The sequence below is a fragment of the Hyaena hyaena genome, unplaced genomic scaffold (genome assembly GCF_003009895.1).
Source record: "Hyaena hyaena isolate Hyena2069 unplaced genomic scaffold, ASM300989v1 scaffold_879, whole genome shotgun sequence".
Classification (NCBI taxonomy): Eukaryota; Metazoa; Chordata; class Mammalia; order Carnivora; family Hyaenidae; genus Hyaena; species Hyaena hyaena.
Genome location: NW_024081510.1, coordinates 360,796 through 388,561, shown reverse-complemented (window position 1 = coordinate 388,561; position 27,766 = coordinate 360,796). Strand labels below are relative to the sequence as shown.

The 27,766-nt window shown below is 56.4% G+C and overlaps 1 protein-coding gene across 1 annotated transcript in view; it reads left to right on the top strand.

Annotated features, from left to right (window-relative positions):
• Nucleotides 1–21,302: 21,302 nt before the first annotated feature.
• Nucleotides 21,303–27,766, top strand: part of OBSCN (obscurin, cytoskeletal calmodulin and titin-interacting RhoGEF) — a 159,920-nt gene continuing 153,456 nt past the window's right edge. The window contains 7 exon segments of the mRNA XM_039220260.1: nt 21,303–22,281; nt 23,423–23,692; nt 24,043–24,303; nt 25,029–25,337; nt 25,461–25,727; nt 26,354–26,632; nt 27,067–27,342. Coding sequence (XP_039076191.1) covers nt 21,303–22,281; nt 23,423–23,692; nt 24,043–24,303; nt 25,029–25,337; nt 25,461–25,727; nt 26,354–26,632; nt 27,067–27,342 — 2,641 coding nt within the window.

Here is a 27,766-nt window from a genome sequence, read left to right as displayed (position 1 = left end):
TGGGAGCTTAGACTTTGTGCAGAGTCGGGGCGCATTGGGGTCTGGGCTTATGCGCAGTAGGGCACATTGGGAGCTTAGCCTGTGTGCAGAGTCAGGGTGCATTGGGGGCTGGGCACATGAGCAGTGGGGCACATTGGGAGGATAAACTGCAGAATCGGGGCACATTGGGGGCTGGGCTCATGCACAGTGGGGCACATTAGGAGGATAGGCTGTGTACAGGTTGGGATACGTTGGGGGGCGGAGTGCATTCAGCATTGAGGTCAAGCATATGTGGTGCCCATGTCCGGACGGAGGGCCCACCATAGGGGAAAGATCCTGGCCAGCACCACACCTCAGATGTCCTTCAAATAGCCAAGGTCAGTATGACTTGGGGTAGGGCCGGTGGGAAGGTATGTGGGCAAAGGGTAGAAACCTGAGGCCTCTAGGAGCAAGGGTCTCAAGGGGCAGAGCTCAGAGGCCATCTGGAAGGGTGGCTGTTGCCATGTGGGGCAGGAGCTGCAGGAGGGTTTGTGGGGGATGGGGGGGTGGGGACAGTGTTCCCTGGTGAGGAGTCAGGGGCTCAGACCTTATCTAAAGCAAGTGTTTGGAGGAATGGGGGACGCTGCCTAGGGCTGCCCCCTGGGTGGAGGGTAGTGGGGTGTTAGGCGGCCCAGAAGTCCTGAGCACGGGAGGTGGGGTGCAGCAGGATGCAGACCAGTGGGGGGCATGGGGCTTCTGGGCTCCTGGGCCTACAGGTGTGGCCGCCTCTCTGGATTCACCTTGGATGCCCCACACCTTGTGCTGGACTGTCTGGTTTAATGGGAACTGTTATGGGGTCATCGTCACCATGAGGTCCCACCTCCCTGTTCCCCAGCCCCCTTCCCGTGGGGACTGTTTGCAGGTTCCCCCCTCCTGTGGGGACTGTTTGCAGGATCCCACCCTTCCCATGGAGACCGTGTGCAGGGCCTCCCCCCTCCCGTGGGGACTGTTTACAGGTCCCCCCCCCTGGAAGGAACTGTTTGCAGGTCCTCTTGCCCCCCCTCCAGTGGGAACTGTATGCAGGGTCCCACCCTTCCCATGGGGACTGTTTGCAGGGTCCCCCTCCCTTCCTGTGAGGACTGTTTACAGGTCCTCCTGCCCACCCTCCCTTGGGACTTTTTGCAGGTCCCCCTGCCCCCCTTCCTGTGAGGACTGTTTGCAGCCTCCCCCCCCCCATGGGGACTGTTTGCAGATCCTCTGCCCCTCATCCCCCACCCCTGGTAGGGACTGTTTGCAGGTCCCCCAGCACCCTTCCCTGTGGGGACTGTTTGCAGGGTGCCCCCCGCCCCACGATGGGGACTATTTTCAGAACCCCCGCGCTATCACACAGGACCCCCTGGCCTCTGGCAGCCTCTCCTGCACGCGCTGGTCCACGCGCCTATGTGAGTTGTCGGTTTTATCACAAGGGGGCGCTGCTGTGTCTCGTCAGGTTGCTCTGGGTCCCAGTCTCCTCGGTAACTTCCAGCCCCGCGGGGACGGGGACGTTTGGGTGGTGCACGTTCACGTCCGGGCTGTGTGCGTGCGCAAGGTTTCCGTGTCCCTGGGATGCGTCCCGGGAGAGGTCAGGCTGGCGTAGTGGCGGCGGCATGTTTAGTGTCACAGAGAGCTGCACGCTTTCCCAGCGCTGCTGCACCGAAGTTAGCTCCCGCGGAAGGGGGTGTGTGTGGGGGGGTGGGGACCGTGTTTCCTGCCTCCTGCCCTGCATCTGGGTAGGAGAGTGTTGTTCTAGCCGCTCCCAAAGGTGTGTGGTGCTGGTTTTGATCTGAATTTCCCCACGGCTCCTGGGTCTATTCCTTGGTGGAATCCCTCCTCGGGACTTGTGCCCGTGGGGTACAGGCCCTTGTCCCTTGTGCGAGGCCGGGGATGCTCTCGATCTGTGGCAGGTACCCCAGATGGCAGGGGTGCGTACCGGCGCCTTGCTCCTGGGGGACCACCGCCCATCTGTAGGCAAGTTCGCGTGGTGTGCGCTTAGTTTACAGACACAACACGGGACCCGCAGGCAGCGCGTCGAGTCCCGGCTTGCTTGCACCGAGGCATAGAGCCGCCTTCTTGCACTCAGGAGCGCCAGGCGGCGCTTCGCCTTCACGCTCCCCGGCCGTGTGAACAGGGAAGCCACCAGCAAAGTCCAGAAATGCAGGCGGCGTGGCCCTAAGCCCCACCACGTTAGACGGAGACGAGAACTAGGCGCCCCCTGCAGCTCGGTTTCACAGTTGAGCATGTCTGTAAGGAGCACGATGTGGGGTCACAGACATACTCAAGCAGGCGACTTCGCACCTACAGAAGCCATGAGGAATGAGGGTGGACTGGCTTGCAGATACTTTCTCCTGGGTAGCTGGACCTGCCATCCTTGTGCAGAAGCTTTATATACCCGTTTTGACTGGGTGCAAATTATCAGTGCTTCCTTTTTTGTTTTCTTGTTTTTTGGCCTCTCTGTTGTAGAGACATGAGTAGTTTATAGTTTTATTTTACTTTTTAAATTATTTTGAGAGAGAGAAAGAGTGTGCATGTGCACGAGCGGGAGACAGTGAGAGAGAATGACAAGCAGGCTCCGAGCTGTCAGCACAGAGCCCAACACCACGTCGAACCCTGTGAGATCATGACCTGAACCGCAGTTGGACACTTAACTGACTGAGCCACCTAGGTGCTGCTGGTTTATAGTTTTCCTTTCTTGCTTTTGTCCTTAGGGCAATGCTGGCCTCGCAGATGAGGTCGGAGGTGTCCCCGTGCTCTGCCTCCTGACAGACTGTGGAGGTGGTGTTGTTTCTCCCTGAGATGTGTGGTGGAATTCACCCATAAGCCCCACTGGGCCTGGTGCTTTCTGTCATGGAAGGTTATCACTTACCAGTTAGAGGCCCATTTGTACCGTCTGTTTGTTCAGAGGGTGTTGGCAGGGGGTATCTGTCCATCTGGGTCATCAGCTTTGGGGCACAGGGCCCGGTGCTGTATTCCTGTTATCCTCTAATGTCTGTGGGACCTGTAGTGATGCCTCTTTTCTCCCTCACCTCTCATATATTTGTTGATTCATTTGTTTAGTGTATTTATTTTTCACTGAAGTGTAGTTGGCACTCAGTGTTATGTTGGCCTCAGCTGTGTCCTGCACTGATCCAGCTCCTCTGCCCCTTACACTGTGCTCCCCACACCACACACGCTCCCATAGAGCCACTGACAGTGTTCCCTGTGCTGTACCTTTCATCCCCCCGACTTACTTGTGCCACACTGGAAGCCTGGACCTCCCACTGCCCCTCACCCATTTTCCCCTCCCCTCTGGCAGCCATCCGTGTTTTCTCTGTATCCGCTTTTCATTTGTTTCTTAAATTCTGCATAGGAGTGAAGTCATATAGAATTTGTCTTTCTCTGCCCTACTTATTTCACTTAACATAATACTTTGTAGCTGCATCTGCATCCCTGCAGATGACAAGATCTCATCCTTCTTTGTGGCTGAGTACTATTCCACTGTCTTATGTATCCGTTCCTCTGCGGACAGACCCTTGGGCTGCCTCCACATCTTGTCTGTCGTAAACAATGCTGCCCAAAACAGGAGGGTGTGTTTGTCTCTTCCAAGCAGTGTTTCACTTTCTGTGGATAAACAGCCCGTAGGGGGTTGTTAATATCCACGCTGCCTTTTATGCACCATGTTTCTGGGGTCAGGTGCAGCCACTCTTATTCTGAAGGTTTTCTCTGAGATCTTTATGGTTTCTGTTGTATGTTTGGGTCCATGGTTTGAGCTGGCTTGGCAAACATGAGGTGTGAGGTTTGCCAGAAGGTGCCCAGCACCATCTATTGAAAAGGCTCCTTTTTCCTTTGGGTTGTGTTTGCACCACTGCTGGGGCCAGCGGAGCGTGTCTGTGTGGGTCCGAGTGGGCTCTGCCCTGTCCCGCTCATCCGTGTGGCTGTCCTCCAGGCCATGCCTCTTTGGTTCCCGTGGCTGCACAGTGGGTGCTGTTTGTCAGGAACAGTGGGTTTCCACCTTCTTTTTCAAGACATGTAGGCCTTGTAGGGCCTGCGCCTTTCCATATACATTTTGGATTAAGTCTTTGCCTGCAAGAAGCCTTGTGGTGTTTTCCCTTCTCTCCTTTTCCTTCCCCCCCTCTCCTCTCCTCTCACCTCCCTCTCCCCTCCCCTCCCCACTCCTCCCCTTCCTTCCTCTCCTCTCCCTCCCCTCCCTTCTCCTTTCTTTTCTTTCCTTCCCTCCTCCCTCCCTCCCTACCCTTCCCTTCCTTATCCTTCCCTCCTCCCTCCCTACCCTTCCCTATGTTCCCACCTCCTCCCTCCTCCTTCCTCCTCCCTCCCTCCTTACCCTTTCCTTCTCCTTCCTCCTCCCTTTCCCCTTCCTTCCTTCCTTCCTTCCCTCCCTCCCTCCTTCCTTCCTTCCTTCCTTCCTTCCTTCCTTCCTTCCTTCCTTCCTTCCTTCCTTCCTGTCTCTAGAGCACGATGGTTGCTGTGTAAAAGAGAAGTATGAATTTCTCTACCTACACTAAGATTTTCTTTAGGCAGTTTTACTTTGGTGTAGAATTCAGGATACAAGCAATAGCTCATCTAAGTACCTTTGCAGACACGTGAAGGAGCTTCCAAGAGCAGGCCTTGTGCTGGGTGCTGGAAACCTAGCAGTGGACAGAGTTGACAGACATGAGGCATCTTCTGTACTCGCCACTTATTGTAAATGGACTCTCTGTATTGATAAACGTGTATAGCTGATTGGTTTGACGCTACCTTATTTTGTATTAGTTGAATATTGGAGATTGAGTGGCTTGTCCAGTATCAGTAAAAATTTGTTTTGGGGGAGCCTGGGTGGCTCAGTTGGTTAGGCATCCAATTCTTGCTGTTGGCTCAGCTCATGATCTCGTGATTTGTGAGTTTGAATCCCACATTGATCCTTCCCTTAGTCCTCACTATGGCCTTCACCATGACCCTCCTTTTGGCCCTTGCCATGACCCTCACCTTGATCTTTCCCATGGCCTTCCCCTTGGCCCTCCCTTTACCCTCACATTGGCCTTCACCTTGGTCCTCACCATGGCCTTTACTGTGACCTTCACCTTTGCCCTTCCTGTGCTCCACCCCCAACCTTCCCTTTGGCCCTTTCCTTGACCCTCAACTTGGTCCTTATTTTGACCCTCACTTTGATCATAAATTTGGTTTTCACCTTGGCCCTCACCATAGCCCTCATCATTACTCTCCCCTTGGCTGTCACCATGGCCTTCCCCTTTGACCTCACATTGGGTTTCACCTTGGTCCTCTCCATGGCCCTCACTGTGACCTTCACCTTTGTCCTCTCTGTGACCTCCCAAGCCTTCCCTTTGGCCCTTTCCTTGACCCTCAACTTGGTCCTCATGTTGACTTTCACTCTGATCCCCTTACTATTGTCTCACTTTATGGCCCTCATCTTGGTCCTCGCTATGGCCCTTACCATGGTCTTCCCCCAAGGCCTTCTGTCCTTGGGCTTGGACTGGAACATTGGCTCTCCTGGATCTCCAGCTTGCTGACCCAGATGTATGTATACATTCTCTCTAGAGAACCCTAATGCCAGTGTCTTCCCATGTGAGTGGGTGAGGACCTGCCACATTGCTTCTGTGATGGTACCCTGATTCATTGGATTCTTCCCTGGTGGTTGAGCTTGTTGACAGTGCTTTCCCACCATGTGCCACCGGAACATCTTTGTACTATAGTGCACATGTGTAAGAATTCCCAAAAGCCTTGAGAGTGGCAAGCATCATCTCTAGTTTGGTTTTGGTGTCCTTTGTTGGGCAGCCATTATGAATTTCAATGTAGTCAAGTTAGTTTGTTTTCTTTTATGATGGCTGCTGTTTAGTGTCTTACATAAGAAATCTTTGCATATAAAACATTAAAAATTAAAAAAATCTCTGCATACATGTGTTCTTGATTTTCTTCTAAAAGTTTGTGTTTTGGGGGTGCCTGGGTGGCTTAGTTGGTTAAGCATCCGACTTTCGCTTAGGTCATGATCTCGCGGTTCGTGGGTTCGGGCCCCGTGTCGGACTCTGTGCTGACTGCCAGCTCAGAGCCTGGAGTCTATTTCAGTCTGTGACTCCCCCTCTCTCTGACCCTCCCCTGCTCACGCTGTCTCTCTCTCTCTCTCCTAGAAATAAATAAAAAACATTAAAAAAATTTTTTAAAAAAAGTTTGTGTTTTGATTTTAGCAAGCATGAGGGGAGGGGAGCAGAGGGATAGACTCTTAGGCAGGCTGCATGCTCAGCATTGATCCCACAACCCTGGGATCATGACCTGTGGTCATGGTGAAAGCCATGGTGAGGGCCAAGGGGATGGTCATGGTGAGGGTCATAGTGAGGACTAAGGGAGGATCAACATAAGGACCATGATGAAAGCCATGGGGAGGATCATGGTTAGGGTCATGGTGAGGGCTAAGGTAAGGGCCAAGGGAAGGATTATGATCTCACAGTTCTCATGGGATTGATCTCTGCATCAAGCTCTGCACTGACAATGTGGAGCCTGCTTGGGATTCTCTCTCTCTTTCTCTCTTCCTGCCCTTCCCCTGCTCTCACACATGCACATGATCTCTGTCAAAAATATACATTAAAAAAATAAAAATGAATATAACTCAATAGCAAATAAACAAAACAAAAACAATATGACTAAAAAATGAAGACATCCAGATGCTCAACAGACATATGAGAAGACACTCAACATTGTAAATCATCAGGGAAATGCACATCAAAATTACAATGAGATATCACCTCACACCTATTAGAGTGACTATTATCAAAAAGACAAGAAATGAACAAGTGTTGGTGAGGACGTGGACCAAAAAGAATCCTAACACAATGGTGGTAAGAATGCAAAGTGGTGCAGCCATTGTGGAAAGCAGCACGGAGGGTCCTCAATTAAAACTAGAAATCCCATATGATCCAGTAATTCCACTTCTGGGTATTTATGTGAAGAAAATTAAAGCACTATGTTGAGAAAATATCTGCACCTCAATGTTTATATCAGCATTACCGACAATAGCCAAGACAGGGAAACAACCTGTGTCCACACACTGATGAATGGATAAAGAAGATGTGTATATATACACACACACACACACACACACACACACACACACACACACACAAGATGCTCAACTGACTGAGCCACCCAGGTGCTCCTTGTTTTGATTTTTTAAGTTAGATTTTATTTTTTTTATGTTTTATTTATTTCTGAGAGAGAGAGAGGCAGCGTGAGCAGGAGAGGGTGAGAGAGAGAGAGAGAGAGAGAGATGCAGAATCAGAAGCAGGCTCCAGGCTCTGAGCTAGCTGTCAGCACAGAGCCTGATGCGGGTCTCGAGCCCATGAACCATGAGATCATGACTTGAGCCGAAGTCAGACGCTCAACCAACTGAGCCACCCAGGCACCCCAAGTTAGATTTTTTTTAATGTTTTATTTATTTCTAGGAGAGAGAGAGAGAGAGAGAGAGACAGCGTGAGCAGTGGAGGGTCAGAGAGAGAGGGAGTCACAGACTCTGAAACAGCCTCCAGGCTCTGAGCTGGCAGTCAGCACAGAGCCCGACGCGGGGCTCGAACCCACGAACCGTGAGATCACGACCTAAGCAAAAGTTGGACGCTTAACCGACTAAGCCACCCAGGCCCCCCCCAAGTTAGATTTTACAATTCCACTCAGCTTGATTATTTTTTTGAAATAAGATTCACATAACATAAAGTTTGCCATTTCATTTTTGTTTTTAATTTTTTTATTGAGAGATACTTGACGTAGTGATATTAGGTACACACATGGTGACTGGAAAATTAGCCATGTTAAAGTGTACAGCTTTGTGGCTATTACATTCACTATTGTGCAACCATTGCCTGTTGTAGCTTCAAAACATTTTTGTCTCCCAAGAATTAGGCGGTCATATTCTGCCCCCCACCCCCTCCCCTGACCTTGGTAACCAAAAACCCACCTTCCGTCTCTGGGTCTGCCTGTTCTGGACATTCATACATGGCCTTTTGTGTCTGGCTTCTCTCACTGAGCATCTTATGTTCAAGGTCCAGTGCCATGTTGCACCAGGTGAGAGTGCTTCTCTCCTTTTGTAAGGAAAGACCACACTGTTTATCCATTCATCAGCTGATGGGGACATTTGTGAATAGTGCTGCTGTAAGCATTTGCATATAAGTTTTTGTGTGGACAGGTACACATCCAGGATTGATGGGTCACGTGGTCCTGGGATAAAAATCAGCTTGAATTTTGTATGTGCCATTGTAGTCATTCTCTAGGGCTTCTGTAATAAACTGGCACAAGTTGGGTGGCTTAAATCAGCAGAAACTTATTCTCCTAGCATCAGGGTGTGGGCAGGACCACACTCCATCCAGAGGCTCTGGGTAGGGGTAGGGGGGGTATTTCCTGATTCTTCCAGATTCTGGTGCCCCAGGTGGTCTCTCCCCTTCAGTCTTCACACAACCACCTTTTGCCTGTGTGTCCCTTGGTCACCTTCCCTCTCTGTGCATCTGAATTTCCTGGATGCCATTTCTTGGGTTGGATGCCAATCCTGATGACCATATCCTAGCTTGATTGCATCTTCAAAGACCCTACCTCTCTATAAGGTCCCATGCAGATTCTGGGGGTTAGAACTTTGACATATCTTTTTCTGGGGTCACCATTCATTCCATGCAGGTGCAAAGTAGTGATGTGCTGTTTCTGTCTTCAGAGGAGAACTGGTAGTTCTGGTTTCCAGGCACTCTGTTCTCTTCTATTTTCTGTTCCATTCTATTCTACTTTATGGTTCTATTCTATTCTATTCTACTCTATTCCAGTCCATTCTATTCCATTCCATTATGCCATTCCATTCCGTTCTACTATTCTATTATATTTTATTATTCTATTCTATTCCATTATATTCCATTCCATTATGCTATTCTATTGTATTCTATACCATTCTATTCCATTCTACTATTCTATTATTCTATTCTATTCCATTCCATTATTCTATTCTATTCTATTCTATTCTATTCTATTCTATTCTATTCTATTCTATTCCATTCCATTCCATTCCATTCCATTCCGTTCCGTTCTTCTATTCCATCCCATTCCATCCCATTCTATTCTAGTTTATTATTCTATTCTGTTCTGTTCTACTCTATTCTATTCCATTCTATCCTATTCTATTATTCTATCCTATTTTATTATTCTATTCCATTCCATCCTCTCTTTTTAATGTTTATTTATGTTTTGAGAGAGAGAGAGAGCGCGCAAGTGATGGAGGGGCAGAAAAAGAGGGGCAGCAGATCCAAGGTGGGCTTCATGCTGACAGTAGAGAATGGGGATCAAACTCATGAACCACAAGATCATAACCAGAGCTGAAGTTGGACGCCAACCAAATGAGCCACCTAGGTGCCTCTATTCTATTCTATTCTATTCTATTCTATTCTATTCTATTCTATTCTGTTCTATTCTATTCTATTCTATTTCTATTTATTTCTATTTCTATTATTCCATTCTATTATCTATTCTATTCGATTCTATCCCATTCTATTATTCTATTCTATCCATTCTATTCCATTCCATTATTCTGTTCTGTTCTATCCATTATACTCTATTATTCTATTCTATTCTATTCTATTCTATTCTATTCTATTCTATTCTATTCTATTCTATTCTATTCTATCCTACTCTATTCTATTCCGTTCCATGCATCCACCCACCCCTGAGCCACTATCTCATTACAGTGGCTTCCTGATAAGCTGTCAGCATATCTGAGAGTCAGTGTTTAGAAAGTAGGGTGTGGTTCTTGCTTGGACAGATTTCTCTGGCCTTGTGACTCTCCTACATGTGCTGGCCCTGACTCTGGCCATTGAAGGCCCAGGAGCGGCCATACAGAGGTCCCAGCTTTGTTGTGTGCCCTACAAATGACTTTGTTCAAAGCATCTCGGTACAGCCCTGGGATAAAATACAAGGATAGGCTTTTGCACAAACTGACTCTCAGAACGTTATGCCCAGGAAGCAATGAAAGGGGGTCTTGAAGTTCTTTGGAAAGGCCAACAAGGCAGTGGTTGATCAGAAGTGACAGAGTCAGGTAGTAGCAAAGCCCTGGCTGTGAGAAGAGACATTCCCTGACTATTACAGAAGGAGCAAGATTCCCAAATTAAGTCACTCAGTTAAATGTGGCCCTTAATTTCTACTCTAGGAATTCATGCAGTCCTAATCTTAGCCATTCCATGGAGGGAAGGCAGCTGTTGGGGGGGGGGGGGGTTCTATGCTCTGCGACGACTCCCAGACCCTGTGGGCTCTAATTTTAAACCATGACAATGATGTGGGGGTACTGTGCTGCTGACACCAGTACCAAGGTGCCCCAGGGCCTTCTTTTGTTTGGACACATCAACAAGTTTTTCCAAGAGCCTTTTCAAAGGTTTGGCAAGTACTCTGGCCAGAAAGATCTTCCCATGCATTCTCCGGCATCTGTATTAGCTGACATAGTTTAGATCCTCAGAATCCTTGCATTTACTTTGCTAAAAGTCTTGCCTGGTGTTGCCTCCTGAAATGTTCTGTCAGATAATGGACTGACTCTTTGGTCTTCACCCAAGTTAGTCACTGCAACTGAATTCCTCCTGAGTGCTGTTCAGAGCATCTCTCTGCTCTGAAACCTTCAGGGTTGATGAGAATGCCTACACTGTACCCAGAAGCACTCTAGCGCCTTCCCCCCCCAGGTGGGCTAAACCATCTAAACCACCCCCTATAGGAAGCCTGTGTTGAGAACAGTTACTACTCTGAACAATAATAACATAATTGCAAGCACATTGCATTCATTTTCCTGTTCTGACTCTACACTTTTTAGGATACCCTTCCAGCTGAGCTGCTGTTTCCTGTTCCGCTGTTTGGGGGAGAGAATGAATGATTTTCCCAGAAGCTGTGCCCTTTACCGCATACCCCCAGTGCCTGTCTCTGACCTTGTAGGTGAACTTCTGCCCTTGTCCACCAGGTGTTGTTTTTATCATGCATGTATTGGTGTGCTTGGTGCCGTCCCTACTTCCCCAGGACTGTCCGTTTTCCCTCATCCTTTATTCTCTCTGTCGTTTGCACTGCACGACCTGTTGCAGTCTATCTTTGAGCTCACAGATGCTGTCTTCTGCCACTGAGTCCCTCTAGTGAATGCTGACCTTTATCATTCCTCTCTCTTCATTGCTGTTCTCTATTTGATGACACACCCTCATGGCTCAGTCTCTTGGCGCTCCCAGAGCAGTAGAAATAGCAGCGATGGTTCCTGTTGTCTGCTTTTCCCTCCTGTGTAGTGGTCAGGCTTTCCTGTTCTTGGAATGTCTAGTGTTTGTGGTTGGAAACTGGATACTTCAGGTGATACATTGTAGCAACAATTCCAACATGGCTCCCATTTTGCCTGCGTGGGCTGCTTTGTGGTGGTGGGTGGACGTGTGTGCTTGGACTGCGTTAGTGGGATCTCTGTGCCCTGCAGGGTGAATGAAGCTGCTGGTGTCGGTCCTGAGTCAGCATGCACCCTGAGCGTGAGCACAGTCACCGGGATTCCCAGGGCCTCTCCGACCATTGCCTTCCCAGTCCCTCCGTTCGGTGGCCTGTCTCAGTTGATGTCACAGGCAGCCATGGGTCCCCCTGATCACTGGTTGACTGGTTTCTGTTTTCAGCAATGCCCAGCCTTAGGGCAGAAAGTCCTCCTCAAGGCCAGTGTGTTCGGTTCCTCCCAACCCCGGGAAGTTCTCCTGAGCCACGTCTTTCCGGCTCTCTCAGATGAACTCTGGCCCAGACTGTTGCTCTGTTAAGATGAATTAATGTTTTCAAGGGCAGTCTCCAGCCTGAACCTTCCTGCGCTCCGTGTCAAATGAGGTCAGTTCCTTTGGAGAGCCCCCTGACCGGGCTTCCCCCCAGGGTGGGGTCTCAGCAGGCCCTGGGCAGTGGCCCTGACCTTTCCCGTCTGCTCTCCCCTCCCCCCCAGGGTGGAGCCTGTGGTCCACTAGTGCGCTGGGCTGGGGCAGCCAGGACCTGCGTAAGCTCAGCCTGCCATGCCTGGTTGCATGGGGAACAGCCTCCAGATGGAAGACTCGGACCACACTGCTGCAGAAGTTAACCCCCTTGACTTGGATGGGGAGCTAAGAGATGTTGCTAGGATACCACACCCCTGATTGGGAGCACCGTCTTGGTCACACCGACCACGAGTGGCACCGTGTCCCGCTTGAGCTGGAGGCAGACCCTCATCTTACCAGGTTTTAGCTGATGTTCCTGAAGCATTGGCTGCCTGCACTAACAACTCCGGAGATTAGAGATGTTTCCTCTAATTGGCTCTCACCACTTACACCTGGTTTTCTGCAACGTGGGTCCCCAGAAGTGGGACCTCTGCACCTGGCGTTTGCACTATGGTTGATGGATGCCCACGGTTCTGGGGCAAAGCCAGTACCCCTGCTGCCTGGGCTCCGCACCCCAGGTGTTGCGGTCTGCTTTCCTGGCCTATGGCATTCTCCAGGGATCATAACATGCAGCCAGGACTGAGTACACCCTGGTTGTTCAGCACTACGTGAACAACACAGGGTGAGAGATGGCCGCTGAAGGCTTCTCCGTGGAGCTCTGGACACACCAGCCTCATCCCCATGTCCATCAACCTCATAACTAAGGATATGATGTACCTCCCAACATTACGGACATTATGTGTGATCTCCCTTTAATCTTGGTTACAAAGTATTTTCAAAGGGCACTGGAATTTTTCCAGAGGTAGAGCCTCTTAGTACCAGGTAATTTCTGCAGGTGGCTGATGCTTTGGAAAGCAAAAGAACTGTTTCATTCAAGTGCTCAGCATTTACAGAGGCGTCCAGCTGGCTCACTCAGTAGTGCATGCAGCTCTTGAACTCAGGATCGTGAGTTCAAGCCCCACGTTGGGCATGGAGCCTGCCCAGAAGAATGTTCAGCACTTAGGACATCCGTGGGACAGTAGTGGTTTCTCCAGATAGCAACAGGGTAAAGATGTGAAATGCAGACTGTTTTTCAGTGGCAATAAGGCGTGTTGTGGGTGTGCAGACAACATGATCCACTAGCTTGTCTTCACCGTTTCATTTTCCGCAAGGGCCACACGTGTCCTCAGGGAAGTCTTCTGTTACCATTGCAGTACCCTTCGAGGTTTTACAACAGATGGGTGTGGGATGTTTTCTGACACTGTCAAACAATTCTCTGATTCTCCATGGATGCCAGCAGTTTAATTCAGCTCTGGCTCCATCTCTGGGGGACGGTGTCAGATGCCCCACTTTGGACGCCAACTCCAAGGCCAGACATCACCTCTGTTCTGACCCATGGGCGACAGATGAGAGGTTCCCATGACCCCTCCTCAGGTTTGATGAATGTTCTGGAGAGACTCACTGAACCCAGGGAAATGCTTATAGAAAAACTTAGCAGTTTCTTACATAGGAAAGGATGTGATAAAGGGCACAGATGAACAGCCAGATGAAGAAGCACACGGGGGAGGTCTGGGAGGGTCCTGAGCACAGGGGAGGGGTGGGGAGGACTGAGGTCTCCAGGCTGTGGAAGCTGGCTTGGGTCCCAGGGTGCTGCTGTGGTCCTGCTAGTGGGCGCTGGGCCTTTGGTCTCAAACAAGCCCAGGCGTGATCCCTTCAGTCTGCCCTGCGGCCAGGAAAGCTCAGGTTCCTTCCGGGATAAAGGGGTCTCTAGGTTCGGCTCACACTTTAGTTGTCCCTGACGAAGGGCACCAGTGCTGCAAACGTAGGTCCGCTCACACTTGGTCTGGATGAGAGTGGGCCGGCCGGCCCCCCCTACCCCTGGAAGGTCAGCAGGTCCTGCGAACACACAGCTGCCCTCCTCCTGCTCACAAGGCCCCCAGCCTGACTTAGGAGGGAGGCGGAGGCTTGGCCTGCTTTTGTGTTTGGCTCAGGGAGAGTTTTACAGCCCATAACATTTGCTGCCCACTTGTGACTCACTGGTCATAACCCTAGGAGACCACACTCAGAAGCTAGTAGGTGGATTTAAAGGGCCCGTGACCTCAGCTAAGACTCCACATTGCTGGCACTACTAAGAAATGCGTGCCTGTCTTGGGGGCGGGGGTGAGAGGGTGGGAGCAGACCTTCGAAGTCAGCACCTGGATGCAGAGGCCAGACCTACTTCCTTAGGGAGGGCCTGCCCGCTTTGTGCACCCCTGCCCATGGACACAGCTCCACAGATGAAAGGCTGTGCTGTTTGGGGGCATGGCTGGAGGTGCCCAGGGGTTTGGTGAGCCCCGTTGTATCCTACAGGCATTCCCTTGCAGCACGGTTCAACCCGGTAGGCGTGTCCCCTCTACACCGCCGCCCCCCCCCCCCCATGCTCTGTGCAGCCTCAGCATCAGGTTGAGTGCATTTGCCCCACTGGATCTTATTTTGTTCCTGAAATGCTCCTGGGGAAAATTCACTTGGACCCCGGCTGGAATGAGTGGGGGTCCTTGGAAGCCAGCAACGTGGCCCACAGCATTCACAGAAGCCTTGTGGAGAGCTGCGATTGCTGCCCCCATGGGCTGCCAACAGGACAGGACAAGGAACCCCCACACCCATGTGGCTCCCATCATCACCTGCTTTTCCTGGAACGAATCTTTGTCTCACTTCTTTCCCTGCAAAGAAATATGTGCTCTGGGTCTGGAGTCAGGCTAATGTGCAGGTATGTCCAGTTCTAGCACCAGGAAAAGCTTTCCAGGCTTTTTCCCAGTCCTGTGGTTTCTGGTGGAGGGTGGGGGGCAGTGTGGGCCATAGGGCTCCCTTCCTGCCCCGAGGGTTTGCCCCTGTGACTCTCAAGGCCATTCCTCCTAGGCCTGGGGAGGATTGCAGACAAAGCCTTCCACACTGAGGAAGTCACTTCCTTCACCAGGAATCACACTGGCTGCAGACCTGGCCCCTGAGGCTGACTCTGGCCCCCCATTTCTCTCACATGGTGTAATTGTGTGACAACTTAGTCTTGTAGTCTTTGTTGCCTCTCAGGCTCCCAGCTGCCCTGAGCCCCCTGGTGGTGGGTCTGGCAGCGCCACCGCCCGGCGGGTGGGGCAAGGCCTGGAGGTGGGCTGTGCTCAGCTGGGAACACATCTCAGATGCAGCTGTGGGCATGGTTGGGGGGTACAGGGCCACACAGCAATGCCCATAGGTGCAGAAGGAGATGTCCCGTGCAGGGGCCTGCCCAGGGCCACACAGCAGTGCGTGCAGGTGTAGAAAGAGATATCCCCACAGGGATGTGCACAGGGCCACACAGCAGTGCATGCAGGTGCAGAAGGAGATGGCCCCCCGCAGGGGCATGCCCAGGGACACAAAGCAGTGCCCATAGGTACAGAAGGAGATGTCCCCGCAGGGGTGTGCCCAGGGCCACACAGCAGTGCGTGCAGGTGCAGAAGGAGATGTCCCCGCAGGGGCGTGCCCAGGACCACACAGCAGTGTGTGCAGGTGCAGAAGATGTCCCCGCAGGGGCGTGCCCAGGAACACACAGCAGTGCCTGTAGGTACAGAAGGAGATGTCCCCTCAGGGGCGTGCCCAGGGACACAAAGCAGTGCGTGCAGGTGAGGAAGGAGATGTCCCCGCAGGGGCGTGCCCAAGGCCACACAGCAGTGCCTGTAGGTGCAGAAGGAGATGGTCCCACAGTGGATGCCCAGGGCACAAGCATGGGTGCAGGTCCTCCCCCACTCGGCTCTCCTCGGGAAGTGTGTGCCCAGGGGCCTCACTGTGCCTTTGGGGTGGGGCCCCCCTGCACTCAGAGGCCCAGGAGGCCTGTCCCCCATGCCTGCCGCACACCCTGCTCCCCTTTCTCAGTCCCGCCCCTGCAGAATCAGGAGCAGTGAGGTCACTGTCTGCACAGAGCCAGGCCCTTCCATAGCTGTCCTGCCCACACTCTCGTGGCCAGCAGCTAGCCTGGGTTGTCCTTTGGGTCCCTCTGTTCCTCAGTTCTGCCTGGTCTTGGGTCCCTTTTTGTCCTCCCATGGTGAGACTGTCCTATAGCTGCTTCCGGTATCTGTGCTGCTGGGCACAGGAGACTAGAGGCCCTTTATTCCCACTGGGTGGTTTTGCCTGGCATGGCCCCCTCCTGTTGGTGCCTCGCAGATGGGCCTCTCCCCTCAGACAGACCCCAGGGAGGCCCATTCCTGTGTCAGGGCTATGAGGGGGGTGTCGCAGTCCCATGGGATGCAGCGAGCACACCACATGGGCAGACTGTAGGCCCAAGAGGCCGATGTCCCACAAGAGCCCAGTGAAGTGTGGGCAAGGGCTGCTGCCAGTGACCTGGGGTCTGTTCACAGGCAGCAGGTGGGCTGGTCCCAGGGGTGCATGGCCAGGGGATGCTGACCTGCAGGTGCCACTTCGTAGAGCCAAACCTGACTGTCCTCGATGGGACCTGGAGACAAGGGACTCAGAGAGACTCAAAGGTGAGTGTGAGCTATGGGGGGGGTGGGGACTTACAGGGCAGAGAGGAAGAGGAGGAGCATGGAGGAGAACTATGGAGGGTCACAGGTCAGGGACGAGGACAGAAGAGGAGGGTGAGCTATGGAGGATCACAGCACAGGGAGGAGGACAGAGAAGGGTGAGCTATGGAGGGTCATACGACAGGGAGGAGGACAGAGGAGGAGGGTGAGCTCTGGAGGATCACAGGTCAGGGAGGGAGACAGAGGAGGAGGAGGGTGAGCTATGGAGGATCACAGCACAGGGAGGGGGACAGAGGAGGAGGAGGATGAGCTATGGAGGATCACAGCACAGGGAGGAGGACAGAGGAGGAGGAGGGTGAGCTTTGGAGGGTCACAGGTCTGGGAGGAGGACAGAGATGGAGGAGGGTGATCTATGGAGGGTCACAGGACAGGGAGCAGATCAGGAAGAGGATTACAGAACTAAAGAAATCAGAAGTGGGGGAGGGTGAGTGACCCATAATTTGCTGGTGTCAGGGGAATCATCAAAGTTGAGATTACTCCCAGTCCCCATGTGGGATCTGTGTCCATAGAAGGGCAGAAAGGACCCTGGAGGGCTTGCCCTATCTTTGTTTGGTACACAGCTCCTGGGTGTCTGTGTCCTTACCAGGAAGGGACATCTCAGTGTCCCAGGATCTTCAGGCACCTTCTTCCCAGAATGCAGCTCCCAGAACCTTGAGAAATAAATGTTGAAGCCTTCTGTTCTGTGGTTTTATCATGGTGGCTGAGCTCAGTTTTTGGGCACCCTGGGGGCATCTGGTTCGTGCCCAGATCCTCGGTTTCCCCAGCAGACACAGGGGTGCTGGGTGCTGACTCAGGGCAGAGGTGAAGCTGAGTGTGCAGAGAAGTCCCCTATTGCTGGCTATGGTGGGTCTGCTTCCTTCCTACCCTCCTTCCCACCTCCCTGGGTGCTCAGGGTCCCTGGCTTTCAGAGCTGGCTGTGGGGGTCCGCTGGTGGACACACCTGCAGGAAAGGTCCTCGGGTCAAGGGGGTGCTTGGGTGGCTTCCCCTGGTTCCTACCCTTATTTAAGGTTCCTGAAGGGGGTGTCTCAGGCCTGGGCTGCTGGAAGCAGGGGTCAACCACTTCCCAGCGGGTGGCCCCTCTGGGTCCTGGTTAGGCCCCACCAGACAAAGCTCACCTTTCACCCAGGCAGGCCTGACTTTTGTCCCTCCTTGTCCCTGCATCGGGGCCATGGCCATGGAGTTGGGGACAGTCTTCCTGGGGCATGTGCAGCACATGCATTGTGCCCATCCTGGGCCTGGGACCCTCCCTTGTCTGTGCCCCGCAAAGGCCCCTGGATGAGTTCTCAGGGACCCTCGTTCCCATTTAAAGGTTCCATGGACACCCAGCCAGGCCGGGTGCTTCCCAGAAGGACCAGGGATACAGCACCCACCCTGGACCCATGTGTGGCTTCTGGCTGCCCACCTGCTCCCAGAGTCTGCAGGACCATCAGATGGCCAGTCCACTTGGCATGATCCTGGGTCCCCTGTCCCCTCTGGTTGGTCCTGGGTCCCCTCTGTGTGGTGTCTGGTTCTCTCTCTGGTTCTCGGTCCCTTTCTGGGGGCGGGGGGTCCCAGGTCCCTTTGAGGTGGTTTTGGATACCTTCTGGGTGGTCTTGGGTCCCTTGGGCTCCTTCCTTCCCTGCACTCCAGGGTGTTAGTCTGAGCAAGGTTCCCTGCAAGGTGGGGTCCCTGCCCCAACCACATCCCCACTGTCCCCCACCAAACACCTGGCCATGCAGAGCCTCTGCCCTTTGCCTCCATGGGGCTGGGGGTGAAACCAAATCCGGGGCAGTGACACCCGGGCTATTTTGGAGATGGGCTGGGCTGGCCGGCGGCGGGGGCGGGCCCAGCCTTCAGCTGACAGCGTCTGCCTGTCCTTTCGTCCCTGTCCAGTCTGAGGACCGGCCAGAGAGTGGGCTGCTGGGTGGGAGCCGTGTCAGTCCTGGGCCCGTGGAGGGAGGTGAGACCCAGCAGCCCCTGCCCTGCCGTCTGAGCCCCCCGCCTGGGTGCTGCTCCCAGCCTCCCTTAGAGACAGGTGAGGAGGCAGGGCAAACAGGGTGGGGGGACCTCCTGGGCCTAGCCCCTCTACCCCAGGACTGCTCTGTTGAAGGTCAGTGCTCTGGGGTACAAATTGCCCGGGAAGGGGGCTGGTCCAGCCAGGCTGTGCGGCTCTGAGGGTTAGTGCCCTGGAATCCAGCCCCTGCTGTGACCTGAGCCCTCATTCAGGGAGGGAGCAGCTGGGGTGGGAGGTCAGGGGGCTGTGGGGGTGCATCCACATCCTCCTTTGCCTGGGGGCTCCCTGTGCTGAGGCAGGCCTGGGGGTCTGGCCAGCCCTGCCCCCAGCTCTGCTGAGATGGATGCCCGCTGACAGCTGGGGCTATTTTAGGCCTGTTGGCTCAGCAGAAGGGACAGCCAGAGGGGCACTGACACCTGACTCCAGGAAAGAATTTCCCCGGGAGTTGGGAGTTCAGGAAGCTGCCAGCTCAGGGGTCTAGGGGGAGGTGCGGACTCCAGGAGCTGCCCTTGGAAAGTCTTTTCTGGAAGGGTGGGGGTGGGGGTGGGCGTCACAGGGCAGCAGGAGCTCCAAGGAGGGGACCAGGCTCTGCAGTCAGGCTGCGAGTCACTTCCCAGCTTCGGTGCATCTGGGAAATGGCCCAGAGGCCCCCGAGGAGGACCTGAGATTGGCCAAGTTCTAGAAGAGCCAGGATGGAGGCTGTGGGCAGGGCTCAGACCAGCCCCAGGGACTCCTGAGCCCCAGAGGCAGAACCCCAGGTTGTTGGGGCATAGTCTCCATGTGGAAGGAGGCTCCTGCCAGTGCCAAGCTGGGTCCTCCAAGGCATCAGGAGTCTGAGTGGGGTCCACAGAGAGCCGCCTCCCCAAGAGGGTGGCTGAAGAAGGAAGGGGCTTTTTCTGGTAGGCCGGGGATGTGTCCCCTCCTGAGTCTTGTGTCTCTGCACTCACTGCTGCATGTCTGTGCCCAGTGGGAGTTTTGGGGGCCCCCAGAGGGTGGTCCCTCCAACTTGGCCTGAAGGACTGTGACTCTGGAGTCGAGTCTCTGCCCACCCCTGCCAGGCCAGGGGTCAGCGTGTGCACCTGCCAAGGTCCTGGGCTGAACCCCCAAGCATGTGTGGTGATGGGAGCTCCCTGTCCTGTCCCTGGCCCCCAGAGGCCACCAGCCATGGAGGTGGCCTCTGCCCATGACCACTCGTGAGCTCCCAGAGCTGCACCTGGTGTGTTGGGGGGAGGATGCATGTCCTGCCTCAGGGAGAACCACACACCAATGGTGATTCAGGAGGTGGGCCCTGGGAGCTCAGATCTCAGGGCCTCTGGGGACCTGGTGTCAGAGTAACCCTTCCCCAGAGAGACATCAAGGCCCAAGAGGGCGTCCACAGGGGCGGGGCTCGGGTGGCCACCAGCCCAGGTCCTCCCAGCCCCAGAACATAGCCAGGCCATGGGGGGCAGGGGCCAGAGGTGCTGACCGCACAGTGAGTCAGCAGGCTGGAGCGGTCTCACCTCCTCGAGGGGGATTAAGGGGGATTAGGCCCTGAATCACAGGACATCACCCTGCTTGTCCCCCAGTGGGCAGCCCGTGCTGGGAGCCTATCCGTGGGTTGGGGAAGGAGTAAAGGTGCTTGAGGCCAGCCCTAAGCCCAGTGGCCTGCTGTTCTTACAGAAGCCAGGGGTAAGGCTCAGGCTCACCTTACCCACCTGTGCTGAAGACCAGCTGGGGCCTGCATGGCAGGGGTCTCTAGGCAGAGGCCGGTCACCTGGGGCTTTCAGGTGGTGCCAACCCCGTCTCCATGGGGTGTCTGGCCAGCGGAGCCACAAAGTCTGTAGAATGACCAGGCTCCTGGCAGACAACCTGGCCAGGCTCTTTTGGGGGGACTCTGCCTGTCCTCCCTGAGCACACACTGACTGTGTGCCCTCCAGACCCTTCGTGGCTGCTCACAGGGAGGGGGTGTGGGCAGCTCAGCCCGTTAGAAGAGGCCAGCTGGCAATGAGGTCTCCAATCCTTCCCTGCTCATCAGGGTGGGGGGAGGGGGCAGCCCCAGGAAAGGTGTGGGCAGCTACAGGTGGGGCAGGCCTCTGTAATGGGCACTGCCCGGGGTGAGCAGGGTTAAGCTGCACACAGATGGATGTATAGTCTGACAGCTTTGGTGGATGAATCATCAGGAGGAGAAAGTTGGGGGGCAAAAGGGGACACGCAGGGCAGGGCCGAGGGCTCAGAGGAGAGCCTGCTGGGAGACAGGTCACCTCGGGTGCACCATAGTCAGAGAGGGGACAGGCCAGCAGCAGGCACCCACCATGGGCCTCCCATGACCAGGCCCCGTCCAGGCGTGGAGAGCTGAGTGGCAGAGGTGTAGGCAGACTGGAGTTTCAGACTCGAGGTGGAGTTGTGTGGAGAGGAGGGGAACTGGTCACCAGGAAGCAGCTGGAGTGAGGCAGGGGGAACAGGCAGGTCTGTGTGGAGAGGCACAGCATGGCCCCTGAGTAGGGAGGACATCGGTGCACAGAGGAGGGACAGCCTGGCTGCTGGTGTGCTGTTTTGGGACGAGTGTTCAACTGGACCTCAGATGGGGTGTGGGGCTAGAGCTGGGAAGACAGGAAGAAGATACGCCCACTGGTTAGAAAAACCCGTTGAGGGATGTGGCACCAAACTCCAGGTGCCCAGAAAGGGATTTTCTGGACCACTGTGCCTTCTGGTAGTTCTACATGTGCATGGTGGTCGGGGGTTGGGGGAGATGAGGCCGGGAGGCGTCCACCCTGGGTTAGACTGGATTCTTCAGAAGGCACTGGACAGGAAGCCGGTGGGGGACTCAGATAGTATCTGCGGCTCATCCCCCCTATGACTTTCCCCCAACCCAGCTCGCAGGTCCCTCCCTCCGCCTCCGCCCCCCGCCCCCCACCATGGATCACTCATTCAGCGGGGCGCCCCGATTCCTGACCCGGCCCAAGGCCTTTGTGGTGTCGGTGGGCAAGGATGCCACTCTGAGTTGCCAGATCGTGGGCAACCCTACGCCTCAGGTGAGCTGGGAGAAGGACCAGCAGCCGGTGGAGGCGGGCGCTCGCTTCCGCCTGGCCCAGGACGGCGACCTGTACCGCCTCACCATCCTGGACCTGGCCCTGGGCGACAGCGGGCAGTATGTGTGCCGTGCGCGCAACGCCATCGGCGAGGCCTTCGCGGCTGTGGGTCTGCAGGTGGATGCCGAGGCCGCTTACGCCGAGCAGGCGCCCCATTTCCTGTTGCGGCCCACGTCCATCCGAGTGCGCGAGGGCGCCGAGGCTACCTTCCGCTGCCGCGTGGGCGGCTCGCCGCCCATGGCAGTGAGCTGGGCCAAGGATGGGCGGCGCCTGGGCGCGCCCGACGCCCCCCGAGTACGCGTGGAGGCCAGCGGTGAGGCCAGCGCGCTGCGCATCCAGTCCGTGCGGCCGCGCGACGGCGGCACGTACACGGTGCGCGCGGAAAACCCTTTGGGCGCCGCTAGCGCCGACGCCGCGCTTACGGTGGACGCGGACCCAGATGCTGCCCCGCCAGGGTCCTCCACAGCCGGGCTTCTGGCGCACCTGCAACGGCGGCGGGAGGTGATGCGCGCCGAGGGCATCCCGGCTTCGCCACCCGGCTCAGGCATGCGCACCTGCACGGTGACTGAAGGCAAGCACGCGCGCCTCAGCTGCTACGTGACGGGCGAGCCTAAGCCGGAAACGGTGTGGAAGAAGGATGGCCAGCTGGTAGTGGAGGGCCGGCGTCACCTGGTGTACGAGGACGCTCAGGAGAACTTTGTGCTCAAGATCCTCTTCTGCAAGCAGTCGGACCGGGGCCTCTACACCTGCACGGCATCCAACCTGGTGGGCCAAACCTACAGCTCCGTGCTGGTCGTCGTGCGAGGTGAGAGCCGCGCGCGCAGGGCTCACAGTCCCTGAGCCAGGTCGGGGCTAGAGCGCAGGAGCAGGCGCCTCCTCAGCCCCTCCCCCCACCGGGAATGGAATCCTTCGTGGAACCTTGGCGGTTCTCGCCTCTTCGGGTCCGCGAAATGAGGGCGACACGGGTGACCCTCAGCCTGTCCCATTGTCTGTGAGAGTCACATGAGTGAACAACAAAGCGCTTTGTCCTCAGCGCCCCCTCCTCCTGAGATACGGTCCGGCTGAGCCAGGCCGTCCACCCCTTGACGGGTTGCTAAGGGGGCCTCCCTGGCAGAGTGCGGAACAAAAGCAAGGGCTGGGGCTGGGGCTAGGGCCGAGCCAGGTTGAGCCTGGAGACGGTTCGGAGCCAGTTCATAGGTTCCTGTTGAGGATTCCTGAAGGGGTCTGGGGCTCCCTCCAGGTTCTGGAGGAAAGCGCGCGCGAACAACATGATCAGGTCCTGCGTGAGAGTTGATTAGGCTACTAAGACCAGAGGCTGAGCTCCACTTCAGACCCTCTGTAGGATCTCAGGGCGCTACGGCCTTCAGTGCGCCCCAGGCAGTGGCCCTGGCAGAGAAAATGGCTCGGTTCCTGGGGGGGCGGGGGCGGGGGGCTGTGGAAGCTGCACGGGAGGAAATGTGCAGGGCCGCGGCGCCTGGCCCCAAAGTAGGTGCTCAGGGAGTTGAGTGATCTGGCGCTGGCCCCGCCTCCTGGCTGCTGGCGCGGGTGTGAGCCCCCCGGGGATTCTGCACTGGGCTGCAGGCTGTGTCTTCCCGACATCTTCTATTTTAGGGGAAGGGACTCTTTAGGTTCTGTACCCTCACCCGCCCCGTCCCCCTTCCATCCCCCTACCTCCCTGCACGCAACCCTGCTGCTGCTCTGCCTTCCCACCTCCCTTGCCCCATAGCCCCTCCAGCCCCTGCCCTGGTTCCCCGCTCCCACTCCAGCCCCCTACTCCGAGCTCCTTAATCTGTCTCGCTTCCAGCCCGGATCCCCGCCTCTCACTGCTACCCGACCAGCGCTCCGTCCCCACTCCCCCCCCCTCCTCCTTCTCAGGCCTGTCTTCCCTGCCTCGCCCCTGCTCCATCCTACCGCCCCAGCCCCTCTCACTCGCCTTCTCCCCTCAGAGCCCGCTGTACCCTTCAAGAGGCGACTTCAGGACCTGGAGGTGCAGGAGAAGGAGTCGGCCACGTTCCAGTGCGAGGTGCAGCTGCCGTCCACGGAGGCCACGTGGTACAAGGAGGAGACGCGGCTGTGGGCCAGCGCCAAGTATGGCATCGAGGAGGCGGGCACTGAGCGCCGGCTCACAGTGCGCAACGTCTCAGCCGACGACGACGCTGTCTACATCTGCGAGACCACGGAGGGCAGCCGCACAGTGGCTGAGCTCGCGGTGCAAGGTGGGCGGGGGTCGGGTGTGGGGGGGTCAGGAGTCCTGCGGTGGAGGCAGGGGTCCTGTGGGGGGACAGAAATCTTGCGGGATGGGGACAGGGCTCAGAAGGGGGTGGGGGCAGGGGTCAAAGGGGGTAGGGAGGGGTCCTGCAGGGTGGCGGCGAGGTTCATGTATGGGTAAAGGCAAGGGTCCTATGGGGGAACGGGGGTTGTGTGGGGGAGGGGAGAGGTCTTGAGGGTGATGGCGGGCTTGGGGGCGGGGCCATACGGGGGCGGGGTCTTGCGCTGGCCAGTGGAAAGTGGGCTGGGGGGGGGGCTGGGGTCCTGTCTCACCAGCCCCTCACTCTGACCATCACAGGCAACCTCATCCGGAAGCTCCCGAGGAAGACCGCGGTACGAGTGGGTGACACGGCCATGTTCTGTGTGGAGCTGGCCAGGCAGGAGGGCCCCATCCGCTGGCTGAGGAACCAGGAGGAGGTGGTGGCTGGGGGCCGCGTGGCCATCACCACAGAAGGCACGTGCCACACGCTGACCATCTCCCAGTGCAGCCTGGAGGACATGGGCGAGGTGACCTTCACTGCTGGTGACTGCCGGACGTCCACCCAGTTCTTTGTGTCTGGTAAGGGCCTGGGGAGTGCCCTTGGATGGGCAGTGCCCTTTCCCGTCCTGTGACCGCTGGGCCCTGCTGTGCTCTCCAGCCCGCTGCACGGAGGGCTTTGGGGCACTGGACCAATGGGTCATAGCTGTGATTTCCTTGGGCCCCTGGTTTGTTTGCTGTCCTCCTTCACTGTGGTCACCCCAGGTGACTGCCAAGTAGCAGTCCAGGTGCCCCCCCACCCTGCAAACCACATTAGAAGCTACAGATTGTTGTGGGAGGGGTGAGGGTGGGATGTCAGGAGTGGGCATGTCCTCTTTCTGTGGACTTTTGTATCACATTTGTAGATTTGGGGGAGCAGGTCCCTCCCCCCATCCACCCCCATTGGTCAGCCCTTGGTTGGGGTAGGAATGTGTCCTTGCACACAGGTCTGAGCACCCTCAGAGTGGTCACTGTACCCTGCTTTGGTCACTGCCTAGCCCAAGACCTGCAGAAACAGATAAGGCTTGTGCCCAGGCCACGTGCACAGTTTGTGAGTTTGTGCACTCTTCCCCCTGCACCCAAGGAAATGGCCACAGAGCTGGGCCATGGGTCGTGGGCCCACATCCTCCCTGGGCCCAGCAGTCCCCCTGGGCTATGGCCATTCCCAGACCATGCTGTGGGTTCTGTGACACCTTGAAGGGCTGACCTTGGATCCAGGGCTTCGGGAGGGAGCTGCTGGCCAGTGACATTGGCTGTGGTGTCCCCAGCCCCTAGGAGGCCGCCCCTGCACGCCCCTGAGGCCCCAGTGGTAAAGGCCAGGACAGAGTTCTCCGTCACCCTCGCCTGGTCTCCACCACCTCACGGGGACCTCCCTGTCCCCATCGATGGTTATCTGGTGGAAAAGAAGCGGCTTGGTGCCTATGCCTGGAGCCGGTGCCACAAGGCGGAGTGGGTGGCTGAGCACAAGCTGACCGTGGCCAACGTGGCTGAGGAGGGGGACTTCCAGTTCCGGGTATCAGCTGTAAACAGCTTTGGCCAGAGCCCCTACTTGGAGTTCCCAGGGACTGTCCACCTGGGTAAGTGAGGAAGGGCTCCTCAAGTCTGCCCCATGGGCTTCCTGGGAGAGGAGGCACTTGGGCTCTGGAGGGGGAGCAGAGGAGGGCAGAGGCCGGCCCCGTCCTGAGGCCCTCACTCTGCAGCCCCCCAGCTGGCCGTGAAGACACCTCTGAAGGCAGTGGAGGCAGTGGAGGGTGGCGAGGTGACCTTCTCTGTGGACCTCACTCTGGCCTCGGCGGGCGAGTGGTTCCTGGATGGCCAGCCCCTGAAGGCCAGCAGCGTGTATGTGATCTGCCACGATGGCACGCGGCATGCCCTCACCATCCGCTCTGTGTCTGCCAGCCTGAATGGCGCTGAGCTCAAGTTCATGGCCAATGGCATTGAGAGCAGCATCCGCATGGAGGTCCGAGGTACGGGACCCCAGCTCTGACCCCCAGGCCTCTTCCCTAGGGATGGGTGGACTCCTGGGTGGTTTCCTGGATGATGTGGGCTGGGCAGGGGAGGGGGGTGTGAGGCAGCTTGCCCAGGGCTGGGGGCAGCCTCAGCCTCAGGATATGAGTGGAGGAGGGGCTTCAGGACCTCACTTCTGCATCTGCCTGCTCCCCTCTCTCTCTGCAATCTTGTCTCTTCCTCTTTTCTTCTGTCTGTTCCTTCATACCCAACTCTCCCACTCTGTCCACTCTCCCCTGTCCCCTCCCCAATGACCCTCCCCTGTCCATCCCCAATGTCCGCTCCCCATCTTCCACCCCCTCTCGCTGCCCCCTTCCCCCCTGTCCACTCTCCCCTGTCTCCTCCCGAACTCTCCCCTCTGTCCCCTCCCCATCTATCCCCAATGTCCCCTCCCCATCCGTTCACCCCCTCTCTCTCTCCTCCTCCCCCTACTCTCCACTGTCTCCTCCCCCACTCTCCCCTCTGTCCCCTCCCCCATCTACCCCCAATGTCCCCTCCCCATCTGTCCACCCTCTCTCGCTGCCCCCTCGCTCACTGTCCACCCCTCTGTCCACGTCCTCTGTGCCCACTTGTGCGTGGCCCCAAGCGGCCCCAGGGCTGACCACCAAGCGTCCAGTAGCAGCCGTGAGGGAAGTGCTGGCCCGGTTGCATGAGGAGGCGCAGCTCCTGGCCGAACTGTCAGACCAGGCCGCGGCGGTGACATGGCTGAAGGATGGTCACGCACTGCCCCCAGGCCCCAAGTACGAGGTGCAGGCAAGCGCCGGGCAGCGGGCGCTGCTGGTGCGTGACGTGGTTCGAGACGATGCTGGCCTGTACGAGTGTGTCAGCCGTGGGGGCCGCATCGCCTACCAGCTGTTGGTGCAAGGTGATGTTCTCTGTGTGTGCATGTGTGTCCATGTCCTTGTTGGCCCACCACCACCGTGGTCATGGCCACACATTATGTTCCCCAGCTCTGGACAGCCTCTAGGGAGTCTGGGAAGTGGTAGCCACTGTCCTCTGTCCCCATGGGGGGTGGGGTGGGGGGCTTAGCTGAGCTTGGGAAGCAGGGGGCTGGGGTTTGTCTCCAGGGATGCTATGATGTCAGGGGCAGACAGCCTGTGGGAGGCTGGGGGAGGGGCTTCCTGAGAACAGGTGGCATGTGAGTGGTTGGAGGTGGCCAGTCCAGGCCAGTCCTACCTCTGAAGGGGACCCTAGTCGGCGAGACCCCAAAGCCCCAGGCATCTGCATCTGCTGTCCGAGTGGGTGGACCTGAGGCCAGAGCTCTGCTGGCCCCCCTGACCCTCCCATGTGCCCTTGCAGGGCTCACTCCCTTTCTGCACAAGGACACAGCTGGTGGCTTCGTGGATGTTGTGGCTGGGGGCCCGGTGCACTTTGAATGTGAGACTTCTGAGGCCCAGGTTCGTGTGCACTGGTACAAAGATGGCACAGAGCTCAGCGGCTCCAGCCAGCGCTTCCTGCAGGAGGACGTGGGCACATGGCACCGGCTGGTGGCAGCCTCAGTCAGCAGGCAGGATGAGGGCACCTACTCGTGCCGCGTGGGTGAGGACTCCGTGGACTTCCAGCTGCGTGTCCATGGTGAGCTGCAGCCTCCAGGGCTTGGTGGGTGGGAAGCAGGTCCGGCTGCATCAAGCACTTCTGAGGCCAAGCTGCTTGGCCCTTCCTTTCTTCCAAGAATGCTTAGCTTGGGGGGAGAAGGGGGGCAGGGACAGTTGCTTCCAGAATCAGGGAAAGTGCCCACAGAACTGACATTTAGATGACAGAAGACTGTAAGTATGGAAAATAAAATATGACATTTGCAGCCCTTTTCCTCTTTTCGAGGATGAAAAAGTGAGGCTGGCAAGACCCAAAAGGTGCCAGAAGCCACCTCGGCAGGTTAGGATGAGGCTCTGGCTCTTTCTAGAAGCTACTGGCATGTCTTGGCAGTTCTCAGGATCTGGCTTTGCCTGAGTTCTGGCCCTTGGTAGGGCTTCGGCCACTGCTGCCCTGCCTCCCTCCAGCT